The 22,382-nt window shown below is 42.8% G+C and overlaps 5 protein-coding genes across 5 annotated transcripts in view; 3 read left to right on the top strand and 2 right to left on the bottom strand.

Moving 5' to 3' along the window:
- LOC117754516 (hemicentin-2-like) overlaps nucleotides 1–22,382 on the bottom strand; it is a 541,775-nt gene that overhangs the window by 134,623 nt on the left and 384,770 nt on the right. The gene's annotated exons all lie outside the window — the stretch shown is intronic.
- LOC117757157 (transcription factor IIIA-like) lies at nucleotides 81–1,346 on the top strand. Its single transcript, XM_034578044.1, has one exon. It carries the CDS (start codon nucleotides 110–112, stop codon nucleotides 1,190–1,192), a length of 1,083 nt encoding a protein of 360 aa, XP_034433935.1. The 5' UTR covers nucleotides 81–109; the 3' UTR covers nucleotides 1,193–1,346.
- On the bottom strand, nucleotides 9,258–17,003 carry wdr83 (WD repeat domain containing 83). Its single transcript, XM_034578302.1, has 11 exons — nucleotides 16,825–17,003; nucleotides 16,416–16,534; nucleotides 15,790–15,910; nucleotides 15,542–15,647; nucleotides 15,408–15,456; nucleotides 15,034–15,160; nucleotides 14,792–14,859; nucleotides 14,502–14,610; nucleotides 14,141–14,255; nucleotides 13,703–13,872; nucleotides 9,258–9,268 (listed from the first exon to the last, which is right to left on the bottom strand). The coding sequence occupies exons 2-10, from the start codon at nucleotides 16,516–16,518 to the stop codon at nucleotides 13,717–13,719; spliced, it is 954 nt and encodes a 317-aa protein (XP_034434193.1). The 5' UTR covers nucleotides 16,519–16,534; nucleotides 16,825–17,003; the 3' UTR covers nucleotides 9,258–9,268; nucleotides 13,703–13,716.
- LOC117757710 (persephin) lies at nucleotides 11,842–12,592 on the top strand. Its single transcript, XM_034579129.1, has 2 exons — nucleotides 11,842–11,920; nucleotides 12,126–12,592. The coding sequence occupies exons 1-2, from the start codon at nucleotides 11,842–11,844 to the stop codon at nucleotides 12,590–12,592; spliced, it is 546 nt and encodes a 181-aa protein (XP_034435020.1).
- wdr83os (WD repeat domain 83 opposite strand) lies at nucleotides 17,485–21,289 on the top strand. Its single transcript, XM_034579657.1, has 4 exons — nucleotides 17,485–17,641; nucleotides 18,054–18,159; nucleotides 19,090–19,187; nucleotides 20,886–21,289. The coding sequence occupies exons 1-4, from the start codon at nucleotides 17,592–17,594 to the stop codon at nucleotides 20,950–20,952; spliced, it is 321 nt and encodes a 106-aa protein (XP_034435548.1). The 5' UTR covers nucleotides 17,485–17,591; the 3' UTR covers nucleotides 20,953–21,289.

The raw sequence follows: 22,382 nt of genomic DNA, 5'->3' as shown, positions 1-22,382 counted from the left end.
AAGTGCCGGCGTCAGACGGACAACGTGCGGGGAGCGGAAGCGTCACAGGGCAGTAGGAAGAGAAACACATCGATCCATCTGTTATTGATTATCTGTCAATGCCGCTGACATGGAGTCGAACCCGCAGCCGCACAAACGCTTCATCTGCTCGTTCCCCGCCTGCTCCGCCGCCTATAACAAACAGTGGAAGCTGGACGCGCACTTGTGTAAACACACGGGAGTGAGGCCGTACGCGTGCGAGCGGGACGGCTGCGGTAAGTCCTTCTGCACCCAGCACCACCTGCTCCGGCACCAGCTCAGCCACAGCGGGGACAGACCGTTCCCCTGCCCCGTGCCCGGCTGCTCCCAGGCCTTCACCACCAACTGCAACCGCACCAGGCACACGAGCCGCGTGCACAGCCAGGAGCAGAAGACCTACGTGTGCAGGTTCGAGGGCTGCGGGCTCGAGTTCAGGAAGAACAAGCAGCTGAAGTCCCACGTGTGTGAGCAGCACACGCAGCTGCCCCCCTACCAGTGCACGTATGAAGGCTGCCACATGCGATTCACCTTCCCCAGCAAGCTGAAGCGCCACGAGAAGGTGCACAGAGGTTACGCCTGCGAGGAGGAGGGCTGCAGCTTCAGGGCCAAGACCTGGACCGAGCACCTGAAGCACAGGAAGGAGCAGCACAGGCCCGTCCTGAGGTGTGAGCAGTGCAGCAAGGTGTTCAGGGACTCGTGGTTCCTGCAGCAGCATCAGCGCGTCCACTCTGACGTGCGGCTCGTCTTCAAGTGCCCCAGGGACGGCTGCGACAGGTCGTTCAGCCAGATCTTCAACCTGCAGAGCCACATCAACTCCTTCCACGAGGAGCTGCAGCCCTTCGCCTGCACGCACCCGGGCTGCGGGAAGACCTTCGCCATGAAGCAGAGTCTCCAGCGCCACAGCGTTGCACACGACCCGGAGAGGAGGAAGCTGAAGAAGCCGAGGAAATCCAAACCCAGAAGATCTCTTGCTTCCAAGTTGAGTGGTTACACAGAAGCAAAGAAGCTTCAGGAGCCTGAATCGGGCTCCAGAGGGTCAGCTGAGAAAAGCTGTGATCCGCCCGGCCCGGTGGAGCTGGTGTCCCTCCTGCAGGATGCGTCCCTGCTGTACAGCCCGGCTGTGGTGGACACACATGGACTCACCAGTGCCCTGACTACTCCTTTATCAGTGTAGACTTGGGAGTTCACACCAGAATGTGAACAGACAACCTTTATAATGTAATTTCTTACCCGTTGTATTAGGTTTGAGTGAGTGTCTGCGTCTCTGTATGAGTGTTTGTGTACAAGTACTTCTGTTAATGCTCTTTCTAAAAAAAATGAATTGAGTATAAACTTGAGGTCTTCATGCAGGAATGTGTCTGGTCCAGGTGATCCGTCCCTCTGTGTGGTGGCAACTATTGTTCCTCTATGAATGTTTATTCATAACATCAATATATCTGTCATTTGTATTTAAGAGTATATTTTGTATACAATTTGTTTTGCTTTCAACACAAAAATCAAACTTTCCAGAAGAAGAAATAAATCTTGTGAATGGAACGAGTTTCCCTTTTTTTATGTTGTCCTTTTTAGATGGGTGATCCCAAATGTAATATCCTGTAGTGAGTCTCTAAGAGCGCAAGTGAGAATAGATTTATTCATCATTGGAGCTGTAAACAAACTGTGTGTATTCACTCCGAAGGTTCCTCATCCCGAGTTGTGAAGTTGTTGGTTTCAATTTGTGTGTTGAGGTGAAGTTGGAATGTGGTAAAATCACGACGCGTTGTATTTATGTTCAGTGTTTAAAGAAACGTAAAAAACCTTTTTCCATATTTGCATGTGAACGAAGAGCAAAGAAAAGGATCTGGTTTGACAGGCAGATCATTTCAAACACGTACGTTAATCATGAAAATGTCTCTATTGGCCGACAAGTGGTCTTAGGAGCTTGTGAGAGTTACACGTAAAGTTTGCAAGTGAAGAACATTTAAGTTAACATTAGAAGCAGCTTTTACTTGGCAACTCTTGTACCAAAAAGTTTTGCTGAATTATTTCAACATCACACAAACACAAAAAACTAACAAAACTCTTTCTGTGGGAGAAACTGACATGTGGCTTTGGATTTCTAGATCCTGACTGATACAGTTTTTAATCGTCTATTACATGTTATCTTCTTTGGGTATTGGGGCCATTTAATAGCAAAAAAAACCCATCAGATTTTAAAAATACATTTGTAATGTTACGAGGAAAGTATAATATCAACAATAGTCTTAATTTTAGGCTGTGTCATGTTTGAGGGGTCGATATCAGAAGACCAGTCTCGTGTTTTAAATGAGGAATGTGGTGCAGCTTGTTATGTTAAACTTATTAGTATAAGTATCACTAATCATAAAATACTACAAGTATCGGGACAAGATTGTGTAAGAAACTGAGTGTGTTCTGAAGAAAGAACCACACAGACCTTGTTGGTTGCTGGTTAGAGATGAAACGGTGTGAAGATTATGCGTCATGATTATGGTGACCTTTATTATTACGTTTACCGGTGTTATAGCGGTATTGTTAAAATGTGCTGAACATGGTCAAAAAGTACTGATACACAAACGGAAGTAATTTTTCAAATCTATTTTATCAATCAAAATAATATGGCACCATGCAAAACCAAGAAGGAAGGAAACTTTCTGTAATGCAGGTTTAACAAATGTGCTTATTAAAGCAACACAATGTGGACGATGAACAAAGTATGTGCATCTAAGAACAATACAACCACATATGCACCATTCATCTCACAGCCATGGAGGTTACTATTTGGTTAATGCACAATCTTTTGGAATCACATGTCCCAAGTATGTTCAGGTTTCCACATCCCGCCCGGTGTCCGCATACATTTGGCCATGTGATCGATGTGTTTCTCAGTCTTATGTCATCATGGTCCAGGAGTCTCCAGGCTGATGTCACAGATCTCCAGCCAGAGCAGGGGTGTGTAGCTGTCAGTGAAACCAGCGGCGTTCACAGGTTGGGTTTCCAATGAAAACCTGCAGATTCCTCAGCCATGATCACACTCGGCGGAGCATCTCGGCTCTGAGCTGCAGATTTACAGCGTCAGCAGGAGCGGACACAGACCCTGTGTGCGAGCTCGAGATTCCGAGGCTAAATCCTCTCTGAATATTTCCAGTTACTGGAGGGCTGCTTCCCTGCATTCCTGGCCCTCTCGCTCGGCTCAGACGATCCCTACATGGACTGACTGTCTGACCAGCTCACCCAGGAATGTGTAGCAGAACCCGTCCAATTAGTATCCACACAGTCCCAAAGTGACATGTACCGTCCGGTCGTCATTTGCTTCCTGCGTGGCCACAGGTCATTTCTGGGAACAAGCTCAGATTTGGTGACGCTGCTTCAAATCGTGTCTCTAACGCTTCAGTTGAAAACATTTTGGGATAAAACTATCACTGCTTTTTCCCCCATTTAGTTTGATTAGTTTCTCATTTATAAGTCTTCATTTGAACTTTAGATCTCACAGTCTCATACCTTAACCGCTCCATAACTTTTCTGCTCTATTTTTACCTCTGCTTATCAGTTGTGGCATTAACTCAGGCTACATTTAGCTCAGTCTGGAGTCATACCTGAGCATTACAGTCTGTCTGTCTGTGGGCTGCTGTTAATCTAACACATCTTATCAGTGAGCGCTTCAACAGAAAGAAAAACATCCCGACAGGTAAGATAATAAGGTTTTTTTTAAGTGGTCGTTATGTGACGAGGAGCAGAAAGTTAAATCACGTCTTTTAATGAAGTTAAAAAATCCGTTGTAGAAGCCTCAACCCAATCGTCTTTCACTTCAACTGCCACGCTCAGGTTATGATGTGCCTCAGGGATTTATCTAGTTTCCGTGATAACAGGAGGTCGGCACAGAGGAAGCGGTGCATCATAAACGACATATGTTTCTGATGCATATGTCTGCTTGGTGAAATAAATGTGCTGAACGTGCAGGAATGCAGAGGAGACAGAGTGATGGGAGGAGGGATTCCACCCTGAAAAGTCTGTGATGTCTTGAACAAAAAAAGTAGACTAGACACCAGATGATGCTGATGTTCACGTAGGGAGCCATCCATGGCACGGAAGCTCCAGAAGCTGAGTTGTTGCCGCGGCAAAAGAAACTGGGTAGAAAAGCATCAGAGTGTTGATACATCATATTGTGCGTGAGCTGTTTGCACTACAATCTGTCAATCGAGCCTTTTTGTATAGGAAGGATTTCTTAACTATGTCATCCTGATGACTCCGTCTCGTCTCTAGTCCTGTGGGATGCAGAGACACCTGGAGAAATGCATTTTGAACAATGATATGACATCATTTTCTGACTTCTTCACCTATATGAAATCATATAATTGGAAATCATTGTCGGGTCAATGTTACCTTCATTGATTGATCGGCGCCAAATCATCTGGAGATAAACGCCCCATAGACAGCTGGTCACCGTGACGACCCTCTCCACCCTGTCCGCCTGCTTCTTGCAGGTCCTGGAGTTGGGCGTGGCCGAGTGTCATCAGTCAGGTGACATCACCTGCTGGTTTGTGAGCTTCTGTTCTGAAGCCAGTTGGACATTTGGTCCAGCGCCATCTTGGCTTTTTGAAACCAGAAGTTATCATGTTTGGAGGAGCAGGGGGCGGAGCCTGCCTGAGTGTGAGGACACTGCACGCCCACCGACACCTGCACCTATTGGACACTACTAGCTGTCAATCACACTGGTATCCACGCCCCAATGCATACGGTGCTTTATGGTCTATATGACTCTGAATGGATCATCATTTACTAAATGAACATCAGCTGTATTGAAGAAGACTTGAAACTAGAGATTGAGACATAAACTCCTGAGGAAAACGTTAAAAAACAAGTGGAGTCGCCCTCTGCTTTATTAAACACTCTATCGGAGCTTAGTTCTGGTTCTTTTTCCTCTGTCACCTTGGACACTTCCTCACTCCTGCACCCACCTACACGTCTGACATCTCTGACTTCATACCACATTATTAGTTTAAATTGTCCTCCTGTTTAATTTGTTTCTTGGTCTGGTTGTGTGTGTCTAACGTCTCGTATCATGATCATTAGGCCCAAATTGTTGCTTTGCACATAGAGATTATATTATTTGTTGAGTATTGTTAGAGGTTTAAAAGGTCATTAGATCTGAGAACATGTAGGGAATCTAAGCTCTAAAGTGGTGGAAGAAATGTAACATCTGATGGTGCCTGTTTCAAATGAGGGGCTGTGTCGGTCGGCGTGTTTGAACTGTGTGAAGTGTTGTCAACATTCTGCATCTTTTCTTCTTTTTCCTCCCCTTCTTTTACAGAAAATGATGCCACGTTCTTTCCATTCCTGTCGTCTGACGGCGCGGAATTCCAGACTGGCTCTGCAGGCCCTCATCCAACAGGATCGCTCTATCTCCGCTGTGTTTCTCCCACCACCTCTTCTGCTGTCCCGCCGTCTTTCCACCTCTCACTCGGCCCTCAACCTCCCATCTCTCGAGAGGTGGAAGGAATGTGTCGGGCCCTTTGCCCTTTCCATGCAAATTACTGGGAAATGGAAGCTTTCCGTGAGTGGGGTTTCAATTGCGTGAGCAGAGATTGTAAATAACGTGTATTTACAAAAAGTTCCAGAGAAGAGGAGGGTGTGCATTTACACAGTGGCAGCTACTGTATAAGCAACCCAGTAAAATCAAAGCTTGAGTTTAGTTTAATTTATTTCCCTTTTCTGTTTTTACATTTCTGCCTATAGTGAGTTTTAAAGAAGTACGGTTAGAACTGAGAAGGAGAAGTTCAGCAGGCTCCTCACCTCCACTTTTAGGTTCTTAAGATCAAACACGTCAGCTTGTTCACGCCATCGACTCAAGCTTCACACAATTTCATGCATTCATAAATGTCTTATCTCACTTTGCAAAGGTCACCAAGCATTAATTCACAGCCTGTCATGGAAAATCCAAGCACATAAAACAAGAATTCAAAGTAACTAAGAAATAGAAACGTTATATACAATAACAAAATGCATTCCATCAATCCATTGTCTTCTGTTTATCTGGGCTTGGGTCCAGCTCTTGATGGGGGATCCCGAGATGTTCCCAAGCCTGATGGGATATGTTGTCCTTCCAGAGAGTTGTGGGTCGACCCCGGGGTCTCCTTGTGCCCAGTAAACCTCCATTCTTACTTTTTTAATGTACTTGTGCAATATGCCCCTTAATCCAGATTCTATTGTACATGTATAACATGTCCATGGAATACAGATAATTCAAATACATGTGCAGTATGTGCATATTCATGTTTTCTGTCTTTTATTTCGCAGGATTACGCAAAAACTACAGAAGAGATACAGGTCAGAGAAGAAGTCAGAAATGTTTGGTGTGGATCCAGGAACTTTCTTTCTCTTTCTCCAACATTGTGAAATAGTTTGTTTTGCAACATGTTCATTGATTTCTTAGAGAGCAATTAATGGATCTCTAGGAAAAATAATATCTGTAATTGTGTTAAATTTGGTGTAGAACAAAATCTGTATCTAGTGAATTTGAATGTAGTTTTCTTGAATAGACTGTTGGCCTTGTCGGAGGTAAACAGTCTCAGCTAGTTTTTTACTGGGATCGTTGGTTTTTATTCCTTAAGAAAACAATTCTTTTTACTTCATCGTGTCTTCTGTGTTTTTCTGTGTCACTGTTGGTCTCTGATGTTTGAGGTGAACGGCCTCGATCTTTCTCCTGCTGTCGACTGACCTTTGACCCTTTTCCCAGTTCCCTCTTCAGGTCATGTGACGACACCTGAACATAAAGCCCTTTGAAACACACACTGTTCCTTAACGTCAGGAATGAAACGACTTCTGTGCAGGTGGAGTTGTGACTTCAGTCGCTGGATCCCCTCTCATGCAGCTCAGGTGCTTTAATACTGAACAATACCAAGATTGTGTGTTGAACATGAACATTCATTTTAAAAAAGCATCTCTATTGTAGACGGACTTCTTCTGAGGAAAGAGGATGAAGGCGGTGAACATTTACATGGTAAAAAAAGGACAAATTCGCTAAAGTTAGAATCAGACTGATTGAGAGGCCTGGACTTAAACAGAGGAAGAACTCGCTTAAAGACACACGGCCGTTTCTCATCGGAAATTAGTAATTTAGTGCAGAAACTTAATCCTCGAGAGAATTCCTGGCAGTAAATTATCTGCACCGATATCAGTTCAAGATCTGGAGATGATTCCTTTCTAATTCATATCAACAGAGCTATAATACATGAGAAATGGGTCTTTTTAACTGTGATAAATAAACCTCGATTCTCACTGGACACACTCCTCTTGTCTGTAAGTGAAACCAGGAGCTGGGTCTTTACAAAACCCAGAGAAATTAATGTTCTGTGTTATGAAAACTGTTTTTATTCACTGGATTTTATGTATTTTTATTATTATACAAACAGCTTGAGTCACTTATCTTTTACTGAAGCATCAGTTCCTTTGCCTATTTGTTGTCCCAACTGCTTTTGCTTCTATTCACCTTTTGAAATTATTTCTTTGACTCACGTTTGAGATGTGATGTTTTTGCAGGATCACACAAAAACTACTGAACGGATTTCCATGGAACTTGGTGGAAGGATGGGACACGGGCCAAGAATGGACTCATTGGTGCAGCTTGACTGAGACTGTTGAGGCCTTGGGAGAGGCACACGCTCTGTTTGGTGCCATTCTAGTTTGCATTGTAATGTTTATACGATGTTTGTCTCTTTTTATGTTTTTAGTTTATTATGTGAATTGTTGTTGTGTATGAAATGTGCTTTATGTCGAAATTAAGTACAGAATTCAAATTGATTTCCTGCCCGTAACATTTTGATAAATAGGTTAGTGCAGTATTGCCGAATGGTAAATGGTCTGTACACTGTAAAGAATTGACTGTAGAATTAACAGTAAATACCTGGCAAAAAAGTTGTCAATAAAGTACTGTAAAATTACTGTTAATTACTGTAAAAAGAATTACAGTATATTACAGGATACGTTTTACAGTTTTTTGTTGTATATAAATTACAGCAATTTCTTGTTTGTTTTTTTTAATGTTGTAATCTAGTTTACAACATTACCTTGTATTCTATTCAGATTACAGAAGTTACCTGGCAACTAAAGTTGCCAATAAATAGCTTTTAATACCTCACAATACAATATGATGTTGTACAATTGTTTTAGTTATTTTTTTACATTAGCAGTTTTGCAAATTATGCATACTGTGAGGTATTTTGAATGAGACCAGGAATACTGTTTATCCAAAATTCATCTACATTGCACTAAAGTCTTTTCACCTGTTAAATAAAAACAGAGCCAGAGCTGCAACAAAATAAAACTTTTATTGACACTCAATACAGTTTCACATCGTTTTAAGAACATGGTGTCCTTTTTTTCAGAAAAGCTCTTAAACGTAAATTATACATCTTTGGACACCGGCCACCCAGTGGAATTCACATTGACCAGAGTTTCAACATAGTCAAACATTATTAAAACTGACAACATACTCGACTTAAAGGCCCAATCTGAAACCAGGACCTGAGGTAGAAATGTATTAAGAAGAAGGTCACATCATTTTTGGTATAATTTAACTTTTAGCTAACTAGCTAAAAAAAAAGACCTTTTTTCAGTGTGTTTGGAAATCTTAATATATCAGCAAAATATGTAAATACTAATAAAATGTTAAGAGAAGAACAATGTCCAGTCACATAGTGAGGAGGAGAACAGTCCTCATTCTTTATGTTTGACTTACACTCAAAACCATTCAAAGTCCATTAATCTCTTGAGGAGAGAAGAGACGCGAGGACTGACAGAGTTGTTCTTGTTTTCACGCACCTTCCCACTTCTTTGGCCGACCAGCTTTGCCGTCTTGGTGCCTTTGGTTGGATTGATTCCAACGAAACATCTGAAATCACAAAATCACACGAAAAGAAACTTCATGAAAAATCTGCGCCGGCAGCTCCTTTTAAAAGAGGGAGCAGAATCCATCAGGTTGTTCAAGACAAGATAATCATTTGCCCATTTAATATGAAAAGCAAAACTTCACAAGATTGCATGAGCTGACCAGCAGTGATATAGTTGCATCAACATAACCTCAGGCAGCAGGTCCTCTGGTTGGAGATTTCCTGATTTCCTGAAAAGTTATACCAGCTAGAACAAAACAAAAAAACGGTATTGCAGTGTATCAGCCGATTTGGCTCACAGATGATCAGTGATCTGCGGGAAAAAACAGCAGGTCATTCCTACTACAAAAAATGAAAACCAAAACCTTCAGTAAAATAATTTGTTGTGCATTCATTAGCCTAAATAAATTAGCAAATTAACATGCATAGTGGATCACAATATACAGCTTTTAATTTTATGAAATGAGCTTTTCTGTTTGAAGTGCTTTATAAACATTAATCTAAGACATACCTTCGGTTTGCCAATCGCTGAGAAGCCTCGACACTGGATAGGTGTGATGTTGGCAGGGAGATCCTCCTCCCTGATGAACTGCAGGTCAGATCTGGATTCCACTCCGATGCTTGGGACTGTAGTTTGTCCTCTGGTAGGCTGGGTAACACCACCAACACAGCTTGTCTGATGTCCTCCCCCAGTACTGACATGTCAGTATATATCTGGGAGGGAGTGGTGATATATAATCACTGATGTGCCATTCAGCTTGTACACATTAATGGACAATAATCAAGGAGATCTTCTTGCTTAACACACATGTAGTTTGAGCCCTGGACTACCTCTGTTAGACTGTGAATACCCAGATCAGTAGGTTCCACAGCCAACTGCCCCCCCCACCATAAAGTAGACAAGATGAATGCCCAACCTCTCTATGTTCAAAACACGACTTAGCTACTATAATGGGAAACTGCAGTCACTGACTGTTCAATTTAGGCCCAATCCCATTTCACCCAGCTAGCGCGCTAGCATGCTAGTTTTAGCGCGCTAGCGTTAGCATGCTAGTTTTAGCGCGATGTTACTGAGCTTAACTGCTCCTCTCATAACAAAGCATCCTGGTAGGGTTGCAATTTGTTACAGTGTATTTATATAGACGCTTCTCTAGTCTTGTTTAAGGCTCAAAGCGCTTTACAGTACAGTTTGGCCATTCACCCATTCACACACACTTTCATCACGTAGGCAGCACTTTTTCTATGAGGGGCCATTCAGGGTTCAGCATCTTGCCCAAGGATACTTCAGCATGCAGATGGGGAAGACTGGGAATCGAACGGCCGACCTTCAGGTTGGAGGACGACCGATCCCAGGAGCCCCCGAAGTGCCAAGATACTGAAGCCCAAATGGCTTCGGCTGTGTGATTAAAGTGTGATAGAGAAAGTGATGCACTGTATGAACGTGTGTGTGAGTCGGTGAATGACAAAACACAGTTCGAGCTGTAAAGAGCTTTGAGTTTCATCAAGACCAGAAAAGCTCTTTATAAAAACAGACAATTTCACTTTGACAGCTGGCTCAAATGTTCACAGGTTGGAACCTGGCGGCCGGTTGGAGTTTAGATGTTCCCACTGCGTCTGTGTGGGTTTTCTCTGGCTTCCTCCTTCAGTCCATTAAGTTGATTGGCGACTCTTAATTGAGTGTGGATTGTAGTTTGTGGGCTCTGTGTACTCCGCCTCTCGCCCAATGTCAGCTGGGATTGGTTCTAGCCCCCGTGGCCCTCAAAGGATAGATAGGTATTAAAAACGGAGGGATGGATTTCATGCTCGTTTAAAAACCTCGCAGACGTTCTGAAAACACTTTTCTACGTCTCTAGTTTTCACTTTCTTTTTTACTCATCATACCTTTGAACAGAAAAGCACAGGTGCCATAAATAACATAAACAGTGGCTCCTTTCATTTCACTCCAGAACAAAATGTCAAAATGTTCCCTAAAACAGGCCCCGAATAAATTTCACATGCTTGGCTACTCACAAATGAATTTGTGTTCATTTCAGCATCACTTGCTAAATAAGGTGCACTGAGGTGCCTGACCTGCGCCTGGAACTCAGTCCAAATATGCACTCTTCTTCTTGCAAAATCCAAATTCCACCGGCTGACTATCTGTTCGGGCCCTATAACCGTTACATAATGCATATTCTACATATTCTACATGTCAGCCTCACATTGCTAATGAAATCCCTCAATTTATGGACCAGCTCAAGACGAGTCACCCATTGTGGAATGTCTGCTGAAACAGGCCCATGTTGTGTTATAACCTCCCTTTCTTATCTGGCATTTGACCCTAAAAAGATTTTGGTTGTTTGCTTTGCTTTTCCTCGGCTGTGATGTTTAGAACGAGAAAAGTGACAAATACAGAATACAACAGGGGCCTGTTATTTTAAGACATTCCACATGGACTCTTCTTTCTTTTACATTGATAAAGTTCCACCTCTGAACGTTATCGCTCTCGTCTTGTCTCGCTTCCTATCTGCAGGTTCATTCATCACACATACTTCTCTGCATCATCTATGTGACATCATTGTCCGCTCCTTAGCAGCTCTTAAGAAACCTCAGGGAATCCATAGTGCCACTGGCCAACATCCTCTGGAAAAACATCTGGGAGAAACTCAACAATAAACCAGTGATTTACACCAATTAGATAATCCCAACAGGACAAATTCTGGGTCAAGCGCCCGCCTGCCCTCCTACGCTCCCTGTCAGGCTCAGGTGAGTGAGATAGTCTGTTGGCAAGTAACGGGTTAGCGTCTGTCTCATCCCTTCACCCCCCTTTATCTCCGAGGGCTATATATTGGAGGTCGTGACTCGTCTGCATCTTAAGCATCACTCGCACCCGCAGACACACAAACCCAACACGTGTCTGGTTCACTGAGCGACAGCGCAGACGAGGAGAAGACTAGCGATGAGGTCCCTGCTGAAGCTGGTTGTGGTTCTGTTTTGCGTCCAGAGGGGAGAGGGCCGCTGGATGGGGTCACTGATCGGTAAGTGCTGGCTGAGGGTCGTGATGACCTATGACCTTTTGTCTAAAATCTAGCCGTGTGTTAAATATTATGTCTAGACTTGGAAATCTATCACATTTAACTTTAATTGTCTGCTCCTCAAAAGCTTTTTATTTTTTGTGAAAGTCTAAATAATTGGTATTTAAATTGTTTATTGATTTTCTATTACTCTTTCTGTCTTTTCTAGATCAGACACAGGAAACACCGTCTCCACACACGTCTCCAAATGCAGACAGAGGAAGTGGATATCCGTCTGAAGAAGACAGACAAACAGAAGCTTCAGGAGTCCAGCCATCGCCCAATCCCATCATCCCGATGCCAGTCCGCTCACGCCGCTCGACTCTAGACCCCCAGTGCGGCCTGCGCTCCATCCTGCTGCAGGTCCGGGACCTCGGGCTCGGCTACGACTCGGACGAGACCGTCCTCTTCAAGTACTGCAGTGGGACGTGTCCCCGGGTTCGCTCCAACCACGACCTCACCCTCACCAACCTGCTGCTCAGTGGGGTGCTGCCCCACCCGGCACCCGGGGAGCAGTGGCACAACACGCCCTGCTGCAGGCCCACCCACCACGAGGACATGGCCTTCCTGGACAACTCGCACCGCTGGCACAAGGTGGAGAAGCTGTCGGCCGCCGGCTGCAGCTGTGTGGGTTAGATGGCTGAGAGTAGATGGGAGAAGGGTGGCGTTGAAAGGGCGGAGGGGAGGAAAGAAGGTGTGTATGATAGCTTGTGACGACAAAGCGATTCCGAGGGGACAAGTTTGCTGCCAGGTTTTTTTGTAATGTCTGTAAATGAAGAGTTTAACTTCATGATGGAAGGAAGCTGAAACCTTTTCTTATGAAATGAGCACAAAATTAAGCTATTGTCACATTTAGGTGAAAGAATCCAGTTTTTCTATTGAAAAGTTGAGTGGCCTTGTGGGACTCACTACGATAATAATTACTTTATTTAAATTTTATTCTGATAACAGTCGAGCTATAAAAAAAGAATCAGGCAGCTTTTCTTAGTTTATGAACATTCTGCATTTGAGAAAAGGGTTTTTCTTTATCTGTCGCCAGCAAAAAAATACATTATGAAATTGACGTGTGTTCTTCAAATGTAAATACTTGTACTTTAAGTATTGTTCATATCAGCTGGTTTGAACCTACTCTGAATCTTAACCTCAGAGTAGGAATGTTAACCTGCCTTAAGAGCAGAAGAGAAACATGAAGCTACAACAAACTACTTGATTGTTTTTATAAATAAGCTCACATGTATTTATTTAAAACCTTCAGAGCAATTTTGAAAGTTACAAATAGAGCAGATCAAATGTACGAAGCTGCGTAGACGCAACGTCTGGTTTGACGAACGCAGCCGAGTGAAGTTCTTTACAGTTCAGACGTATTCATCAACCAGCCACAGTTTAGAAAATGTATTTATGTAAGATAAGTTATTTATTTATTTGACGTCGTCCTCTCGTCATGCTGATTAATTTATTTTGTAATGTGCTCATCTCTACATTCATTGTGTGTAAAGTTCCTAATAAACATCAACCTGTACAGAAAGAATCAGTATTTGTGGTCAGTTCATTTCGAGTGAAAAGAGAAATTACACAATTTGGAAAATGTTTATAATCAAGTTTTTTTTTTATTAAAAATATACAAAGATACAAAAATCTAAGTCCTGGATTATTTCTCAAAGACTAACGAATCCCTCTTAGATTCACATCCCGATCATGTACTGTTTCGGTCCGTGAGCAAAAGTTCAGCCTTTAGTTACTGGAAACAGAAAGTCCACCGACTATGTGTCCATCACGTCCTCCTCCGTCTCCTCTGGCTCCGCCCCCCACACCTGGACACGCCCCTCCATGGCGGTGAGGAGGCACGTCTCTGTGGGGTGGAAGGACAGCGACTGGACCACAGCTTCTCCCACGAGCAGCTTCAAGGTCAAAGAGCCCTGGAGGTCAGAGAGTCGGGAAAAACATTAGAGGTACTTTCTCGAACTGTGTCAAATATACAGTCTGACCGGATTTGGATTGACTTTGATTCAACTGGACGTGGAGCATCATCACATTCACATTATTTTCTACCATAGAGTCACACAGATGGGCCACAGGCTGCTGCTCTGTTCAGCAACAGATTTCTAGCTTTCCCCTGTCGTCAGTAAATTCTGTCCACTGTTCTGTGAATTACTCTTATGATAGTAAATGAAGGTGGATGCTGACCTCCACCAGGTCCCAGAAGTAGACGTGTCCGTCCTCAGAGCAGCTCAGGACATGTGTGTCTTTACTGGACAGACAGCAGTCCAGCTTGTAGCCCTTCATCTTATGTCCTGTAAACCTGAGAGAAACAAACGAAACGAGGCCTCAACATTTATATGTGACAGTAAACTTCCCAGGAACCTTTTCTAATCTTTAAATTTTCGTTTTATTGCAGCTGTGTCAAGATTGATGTCGAGTCGCCTCTGCAGTGTTTTAGTTGGTAGTTTTGAAGACTTTCTATCAAAGGGTTTTGTTAATTCGATGAATGTGCTCTAATACTGTCTTCCATGTTTTATCATTTGAAACGAGACTGAACATCACTCACTCTCCCAACATTTCCCCGGTGCTCTTATCCAGTAGTCGGACCGTTGAATCCAAACTGGAGCTCAGCGTGCACTGACCGTCTTGACTGAAACAAACGCACGTGATGGGACCTGGAACACACACAAGTTTAAGATTATGTTTATAACCAGCTCACATTTTCAGATGTTTTTGCTTGGTGACATAACGTCACTTCCCGGTGTTATAGACTTAATAACGCTTCTATTACTCTGATCCTACTATCCTTGCTACTTTTCATCTGAAAGTAATTTTCTTTAAAACATGTTGACTGACTGTTGATGAAGTCCACGTGCAGCTGACCCATCCTCAGGTCGTAGCGCCTCACTCTGCCGTCCACAGATCTGAACAGAAGATGATTTCAGAATAGTGAATTATTAAAGTCTGTGCCTAACTACAATGAAGGGGTGATGAAACTGGGGAAACATGTTTATTGCCAGTTAAGAATTTAAGCTGCAGCAGGAGAGAAGCAGTTTGTTGATTTGTGATTGATTCAAAATGCAAAAAGCCTTTCTCACCCTGTGAGCAGCTCGTGTTGCATCACCTTCAGGCTGCTGACGCCGTCCGTGGCCTCGTCCAAAACCTGGATGGGCTCAAATCTTCTGGACCTGGTGTCCCAGCACCGAACTGTCCCATCTATGGACCCTGGATGAAGAAACACACACACACACATCATAACAAATACATATTTTACTCAGGAAATATAAAAACATTTAGAATCAGTTGAGGATCAGTATTAGTGTTGATGAGCTCTTGACAATTTAAAATAAATACGGACCACAAAACTCACCTCAGTGTTCAACTGGTAAGATATATTTCATATTACACATTGTGCTAAAAACAATATATAGTGAATCATTCATTGATCGGAGGCTTTTTATTGAAAACTCACCAGACAAGATTACAGTTGCCTCCTCGTTAAACTGGACACAGTTGACTTTCTGGGAACAGAGAGTGATGTAAAAAAAACTGGACAAATACTTCTACAAAAAACGGAAACACAGAGTTATAATCCGCTGAACTGACCCCGGCATGACCTCTGAGTTTGCGTGTGACCTGTCCCGTGGCGACGTCCCACAGGATCACAGTCTTGTCTGAGCTGCAGGTGCAAATGAAGCTGTTGTCAAATGAGCTGCGGAAGAAAACAAAACACACGGTGATTCAGTTTCTCTTCTTTCTTCACGTTTTTACAGTTTACACTCATTCATTCGGCCATCTTGGTGCCATATCGCTAAAATAACTGTCCTGTGGAGGACGTCGTGAAATCAACTCACCCATCAGCGTCCAGGACCTCGTATCCGTGGCCGCTGTACGACTTCAGCAGGGTCCCTCCGCTCACACTCCACAGCTTTAGAGACTTGTCACTGCCACAAGACAGCAGGTAGTTCCCATCAGCTGAGCAGGGAGACAGGACACAGGGGTAAACTATTGTGAATGAGACGTGGAGGGTTCACACAAAGGCCTGATTACCAACTGGGAAAAGCCGGCAACTGTCTGGAAGCCAAAGAGCATTGAGCTCATGAGGACCACAATTACATTTGCACCACTGACTTGGAATCCTCCATTTCTTTACGAGCATTTCTGACAAACATTTCTTCAAGGATTTGTCCATAACATGTCTTAAAATAGGGAAAATGGGTTTGTCGTGTTTCCATAAGTCCTGAGTGAACATGCTCAATTTACTTTTGTCTAGCAACAAATGAACAAATGTTTATTTGTGAATAACAGCAAACAAGTTTCTATGTCTTTCTGCTTTAACAGTGTAAAGCTAACATAGATCCCAAACATCACTGTAATCTATCCATCTATATACACTGGGGACATTTGCAGGATTAAGAATGACTTTCACATCTTGATGTTAAATCCTCTTCCTCCTGAGATGAGTTGAAGTGTTTCTCACCGTTGAAGCGAACCGCCCTGACAGCTCCCTGCTGACAGTCGATGGTCCTGAGGAGATGCTGAGGAAGCTGAGGAGCCTGAGGTCTGGGCTGGGGGAACGACATGACACAGCCTGGTCCCCAGAAACCACAACATGCACATGTCAGAAACCACAACGACTTCCATCCCAGTAGGAACTCTTCTGAACCCCTGTTAGCTAGGTTAGCATCACTTCTCCCCACAGCAACACGACAGCACTGTTTGTTAATTCAACAGGACTCAGGTGGAAGCTGCTGGAGGAACCAGCTGAGTGACTTCACTTTGTGTGATTCTTGTATAAATGGGTTGAACAGTAGATTCAAACAGAACCAGCATGTTCAGATGTTTACCCAGTTAGCTGCTAACTAGTGCTACACACTCAGTTAACTTACCTAAACCAGGGTTAATATTGTGGGAGCGTCATGGATGATGCCCCCGATGCTACTGCTGATTAATAAATAGATGATTTATTAATATTGAAATGATTGAAAGGAATCAAACCTCAGTTTATCATCTGCTTTCATTCCTTTGATCCATGTATGTGTTTGCTAGTTCGCGCAATGCACGCTGGGTTCACGCAGTCCTGTCAGAATAAAGGTTCAAACCCCATTTCCCCTTATTTAGGTTTCGTAAAGTTTATTTCACATAAATGAAAAGTTAAAAATACATTAAAATAAAATGAAATAAGTCTTAACTCGTGTGAAAAACACAAATAAAATAAAAATAAAATACATGTTATAAATATAAAATAAAACAAACAAAAACCAAAAAGTACAGTTCGTATATTTCAACAAATGCAACAATTTCAAATATGTTAACGTAAAAAAACCTATAGCTGATATAGCTAATACAAAGTTATAGCTAATAAAAAGTTTATTTTGTACAGATATATTGAGGAAGTACTTTTCCACACTATATTGCAATACGATAAATATGGAATAATTAGTTTGATTATAATGATACAAAAAGGAGCTCTTATTGTGTAAAAATCCTCAGATATAAATCAGATATTTTGCCCTGCAGAGCGCTTTTATCTTAAAAGCCACCGGATATAGCTGTCCCCACTTCCGCCCTGTCGCTCTGGCCTGTCAGCTGTTCGCAGTCCCCGGTGTTTAAAACCTCAGATTCACCCACAACAGGAGGTTTTCTGTCGGATACCATGACCTCTAACAACATGTCGGACCCGAAGAGACTAAATAAGATATTAAGGTTCGTGTTTCATAAAGAAAATCCAGCGTTAATTTGTGGAATTAGCTGCGTTTAGCTAACAAGCTAACGAGCTAACGAGCTAAACGTCATCACAGACCATGCCTGAAGAGATTAGCGATCATCTGACCCGGATGGAGGATTTAACCTTTAAATCAACCACATGATAGTTTCCTCGTGTTTAGTTGACTGTTAATTGTTGTGATGGTTTATGTTAAATGTTCATATGTTATAATTCTGCAGCCAGGGTCAGACATCTCGTGGGAACCTTCTGCAGAAACCTAGAGGCTGTTGTAGATCATGTTTTCACCCAGCCCTTACTGTATGGACTCAATAAGATGACGTTGTACTCTCAACGAGTGTCCTACCTGCGACATTATGTGTTTGGCTCATATATACGCTTGTGGTGCTGCAGGTACAAGCCCCCCAGCACCGAGTCCAACCCCACACTGGAAGACCCCACGCCTGACTACATGAACCTGCTGGGCATGATCTTCAGCATGTGTGGGCTGATGCTCAAGGTGACTCTCACACGAACACACCCTCACACTCCACCTCTGTGACTCCCACATCTCCCACGTCTCCCACGTCTCCCTCAGATTGTATTCACGTGTGTGTTTGTGTGTCCAGACCTTGGTCCAGCCCAATTGTTCCATTTAGAAGATTAAAGGTAAACGCACCTTTCAGATGGAAGAATGAAGGTCAGCAGAAAGGTCACAGTAAATTGAAACAAAGAGAAGACAGCAGCTGGATAGTGGGACCTCCTCCCAGTCCAATACCAGATCATTTGATTAATTGTCTTTCCCTCAACAAAGAACTATTCTTACTCGTTGGCATCCATTTTTTCCTCTGTGCGCATTGCGTAGCTGAATATGCACGTCACCATGAAGTCAGAAAATGCTGTTGTATAGCGTAGTAATACATTACCAATAAGATTCGAGGCAGTTTATTTCGATTAACCAATCATTCGTCATCATATTGTATATATAACAGCATGACGTCATTATGAAATATCATTAATACAGTATACAAAAGCATTAGCGTTAGCATTGGCTGATTGGGGTTTATACATCGCCCCTTTTCTAAATATCATAAATTATTGATTCATTTATATTTTTAGGATTTATTAAGCAAAGACTGGAAATGACGTCCAGATGTTTTTTCGTGTCAGAAAGACATGAAGTGAACTGAATGTTTTACTACAGGTTTACAAAGTAATGGCCCCAGCAAGCAAAGTACTGTGTGGATGTCAAGTGTTCATGAAGGACTTTCAGGGCTGAATTACTTAAGTAACTTGTGCATCCATATGTGCTTGCCTATGTACAAACACCAAATTTAAGATAATCATGTAACATGTATTCAGTGCTGTTAATTCACCTCTGTGTTCATCTCTCTCCAACGTAAAGCTTTGTTTCATCTTTGCTAACACAGCTTATCCATGTTTGTTTCAGTTGAAGTGGTGCGCTTGGATCGCAGTCTACTGCTCTTTCATCAGTTTTGCAAACTCCCGAAGCTCAGAGGACACCAAGCAGATGATGAGCAGCTTCATGTGAGTGTTCAATACAGAGATTGTAAATAAAGATGGACGGCACGTCTCCTCCACTTCCTTCCGCTATCCAGAAACAAAGCCATATATACCGGATTCAAACGCTGCTGTCTTGCATCAAATGTCGTAATTTGGAGCCAGAGTCTGGATAGTATTGATCGGGAATGGAGGAGCAGTAGAAAGGTCCTGCAGATACACATGCTCGACCAATCCAGAGTCCGTCTCAGTCCTTACATTTGAGAGCCATCATGCCTTCCATCTTTACATACAGTCAAAGGTTCATATACACAGAATATTCAGTGTTTTCCCTGTGCACTATATTCAAACTCGTGTACTATTTTCTGAACTTACATATCTATGTGTTGTAGCTTCAGCACAGTACACAGCACAACACGCCTTTCTTTACCAGCAGTGTTGTACTGGGAGCTTTGTATCGTCGAGATCAGCAGAGAACATCTAAGATTAGTGAGTGCAGCTCTGTGGATGAAGAGCTGGCTGTCTACTGCCTTGGAGATAATTCAATATTATTTTTTATTGACTTCCTCTTGAATCTCTTCTACTTGAAGAATTGGTCAAATCACATCATCGTTCTTTCAAAGTTGTGTTGTCCACAGAAACGATTCAAAGAAAATTACAATAACAAAATAGTGGATCACTTTAGTTCATCAGATCTTTTCCTTTACATATTTATCTTTATCTCTGTGTATTGCACATTTCGTTCTCTGTGTTTTATATTTAATTCTTGAATTAGCAGTTTTAATACTGTAGGTCAGACCTTGCTTGCGTCTGCCATTGAGACTTCAGATGAGCCAGCTCTAATGTCCAAAAGCTTTTAACTGTGTGACCTCCAGAGTTGGTACATTTCCATTTGCTTATGGACGAGTACGACAGCAGGGGCACTTGTCCAGGGCCTCGCAGACAGATTTGCAATGAAGGAAAGAACCTCCTGCTCCATCGTCTAGATGAGGTTGTATTAAAGACGAGCTCGATGCACTCACAGTTTGGTAACACAAAATGTTTGGCTCAGCAAAGGATGTCAGACGATGAACGTAATGCACCGGCCTCATGTGCGTAGGAGCTGGTTCAAGGCCAGTTTTAGGACATTTGTCAATAGCCAAGTTATGATGTAGGTTTCCCTGTGTTATTAAACAAAGGTGAGTGGGTGCACAGGATGAAGGAGCAGTGGAGGGCTGGTATGTCACTGGAGTTATCAGGTGAACCTGCCTAAGTTTGGGTGAATAGTCTTATAGTGGTTTCACATGGCTCAGGGGTGAATTCTTAAAAACGAATCAAACCTGAGCTTAGCTGCAATGCTTCATTGCTTGTAATCAAAATATGTAATTAAATAATGAAGAGAGCAGGAGTGTGTTTTATGCCTCATAAGCAATAATGAGATAAACTCCACAAACAAAAGTGCAAACAAGTAAAAAAAGGAGAGGCAGCAGAACTGTTCGTCTAAAACACGATAAAAACAAAACTGAATATAAAAATGAAGGTAGACTCCGGGTCTGGAAAGTGAAGCCTTTGTGAAAGTGTCTGAAATCTGGTACCACAATACAAAATAACACATTTTCTGTGTCAACTAAATTAATTTCTGAGCAAGAAACTAAGCAAGTTGTTCAGCGACTCTTGGAAGGTGATTTTTCAGACTGTATTTTTACACTTTACATGATGAGTTCTTCTCCCCTGTGCCGTCTGCAGGTTGTCCATCTCAGCAGTCGTCATGTCCTACCTCCAGAACCCACAGCCAATGTCGCCGCCATGGTAACCGAGGGCCAACCGCAGAAGAGCAAGCGAACCGCAGTGGGTGACGAGACAGCTGATCGGCCCCCGCCGGCCATTGGTGGGGGGGGGAAGAAGCAGAGACTGAAGGAGAGATAATTTGATAGAAAGAGAAGAAGAGACAGAAAACAGATGTCCACGAGAGGTAGACAATAAGGACAGTACGTCAAGATGGAGACAGCTAATGGTTTTTGACTGTGTTCTCATGTGTTTCTCTTTTTAATCTTTTCTAAGTCTTTTGGTTGTTGATGAAAACCTTGAAGTTTTACTCTTTTGGCTGATCTGTGGCAGGATACCGTCAATAAAGTTGTACAGATTTAAAATGAGCTGTGGCCTTTTGTCTGGGGAAGAAAATCGTCCTGCCGTGCTACAGTTGGTCGACAGACGAACAGGAAGTGTCACCTGTTCAGTTTCAATTTCCTTCAGTGTACTTTGTTTCTGCAGAATAATCTGCTCAGTGTCAGTATCACTTTCCTGGGATTCCTGCGTACATTTATCCAAACAAACAAAAAGATAAAACTGGAATGTTACTCAGTCGAGCTCATACCTCCGCTAATGCCCCTTAAATTTTATCAAGCTGCACCAAACTACACATCTCATGGACGTGAGTTCCTTAAGAAGGATTTTGTTCCCTGTGAAATCTGTGAAAATGACAAACACCCTGAATGTCAATGTAAAAGAAAGTGATAAAGAAATCTCTGATCCGCACCTTTGTCTCGATCCACGCCAACATTGAATGGGTTCTTTCTCAGCACACGTTTCATCCTTCCTCCAAATTTTTGCGTAATTCTGATGCCAGACAAAATTCAACCTCCCTGGTGAAGGTAACCAAAACAACCTTTATCCCATTGTTGTTTTTTCCCCAGTTCTGTTGGCTCCAGTCGAGCTGGTGCATTTGTTGTTTGATCGCTATCACAGGAGAGGATATTGAATTTGTCAGTTATCTGCAGCATTGATCGGTGGGCCGCGTAATTTGGATATTAAAAACTGTCACAGTGTGCTGAATGTAGATTCTAAGTTCAGAGGGCGACGGGCTGGAGACGACTTGAATTAAATCAAATCTCCATATTCTGCCCTTATGGATCTGCCCCATGAGAGCGGAGCAGCAGTGTGCCTGTGACAGGCCTCCATGGCTTTCCAACACTAGAGGGCACCACAGCATCACAAATGAGCAAATGAATCTGCAGGAAATATCTTCAGCTCAAATGGATGAGTTTGGTTTACAGATGAAAACGTTGCAAGCTGGTTTTTCTCACATAAATGCTATAACGATGGAAATAAATCTAAATTGGCAACAATTCCACTAAAAGGCGCCACAGATACAAATTCCTCTTAATCTAAATGTTAATGAGGTGGCAGTCGGACCACATGCTGTCTGCTTTGACCCCACGTGACCTCCCACAGGCCCAACATTGA

The sequence above is a fragment of the Hippoglossus hippoglossus genome, chromosome 1, assembly GCF_009819705.1.
Source record: "Hippoglossus hippoglossus isolate fHipHip1 chromosome 1, fHipHip1.pri, whole genome shotgun sequence".
Classification (NCBI taxonomy): domain Eukaryota; kingdom Metazoa; phylum Chordata; class Actinopteri; order Pleuronectiformes; family Pleuronectidae; genus Hippoglossus; species Hippoglossus hippoglossus.
This window is presented reverse-complemented; position numbering and strand designations above follow the sequence as displayed.

Coding starts and splice junctions, on each gene's coding strand:
- wdr83os (XM_034579657.1), top strand. CDS start 17,592: ATGACCTCTAACAACATGTCGGACCCGAAGAGACTAAATAAGATATTA. Junction 17,642..18,053: donor AGACTAAATAAGATATTAAG/GTTCGTGTTTCA, acceptor GTGGTGCTGCAG/GTACAAGCCCCCCAGCACCG. Junction 18,160..19,089: donor TGTGTGGGCTGATGCTCAAG/GTGACTCTCACA, acceptor TGTTTGTTTCAG/TTGAAGTGGTGCGCTTGGAT.
- LOC117757157 (XM_034578044.1), top strand. CDS start 110: ATGGAGTCGAACCCGCAGCCGCACAAACGCTTCATCTGCTCGTTCCCC.
- wdr83 (XM_034578302.1), bottom strand. CDS start 16,518: ATGTCGTTCCCCCAGCCCAGACCTCAGGCTCCTCAGCTTCCTCAGCAT. Junction 14,860..15,033: donor CAACACGAGCTGCTCACAGG/GTGAGAAAGGCT, acceptor TCTTCTGTTCAG/ATCTGTGGACGGCAGAGTGA. Junction 14,256..14,501: donor ACCGGGGAAATGTTGGGAGA/GTGAGTGATGTT, acceptor TGTTTCTCTCAG/GTTTACAGGACATAAGATGA.
- LOC117757710 (XM_034579129.1), top strand. CDS start 11,842: ATGAGGTCCCTGCTGAAGCTGGTTGTGGTTCTGTTTTGCGTCCAGAGG. Junction 11,921..12,125: donor CTGGATGGGGTCACTGATCG/GTAAGTGCTGGC, acceptor TGTCTTTTCTAG/ATCAGACACAGGAAACACCG.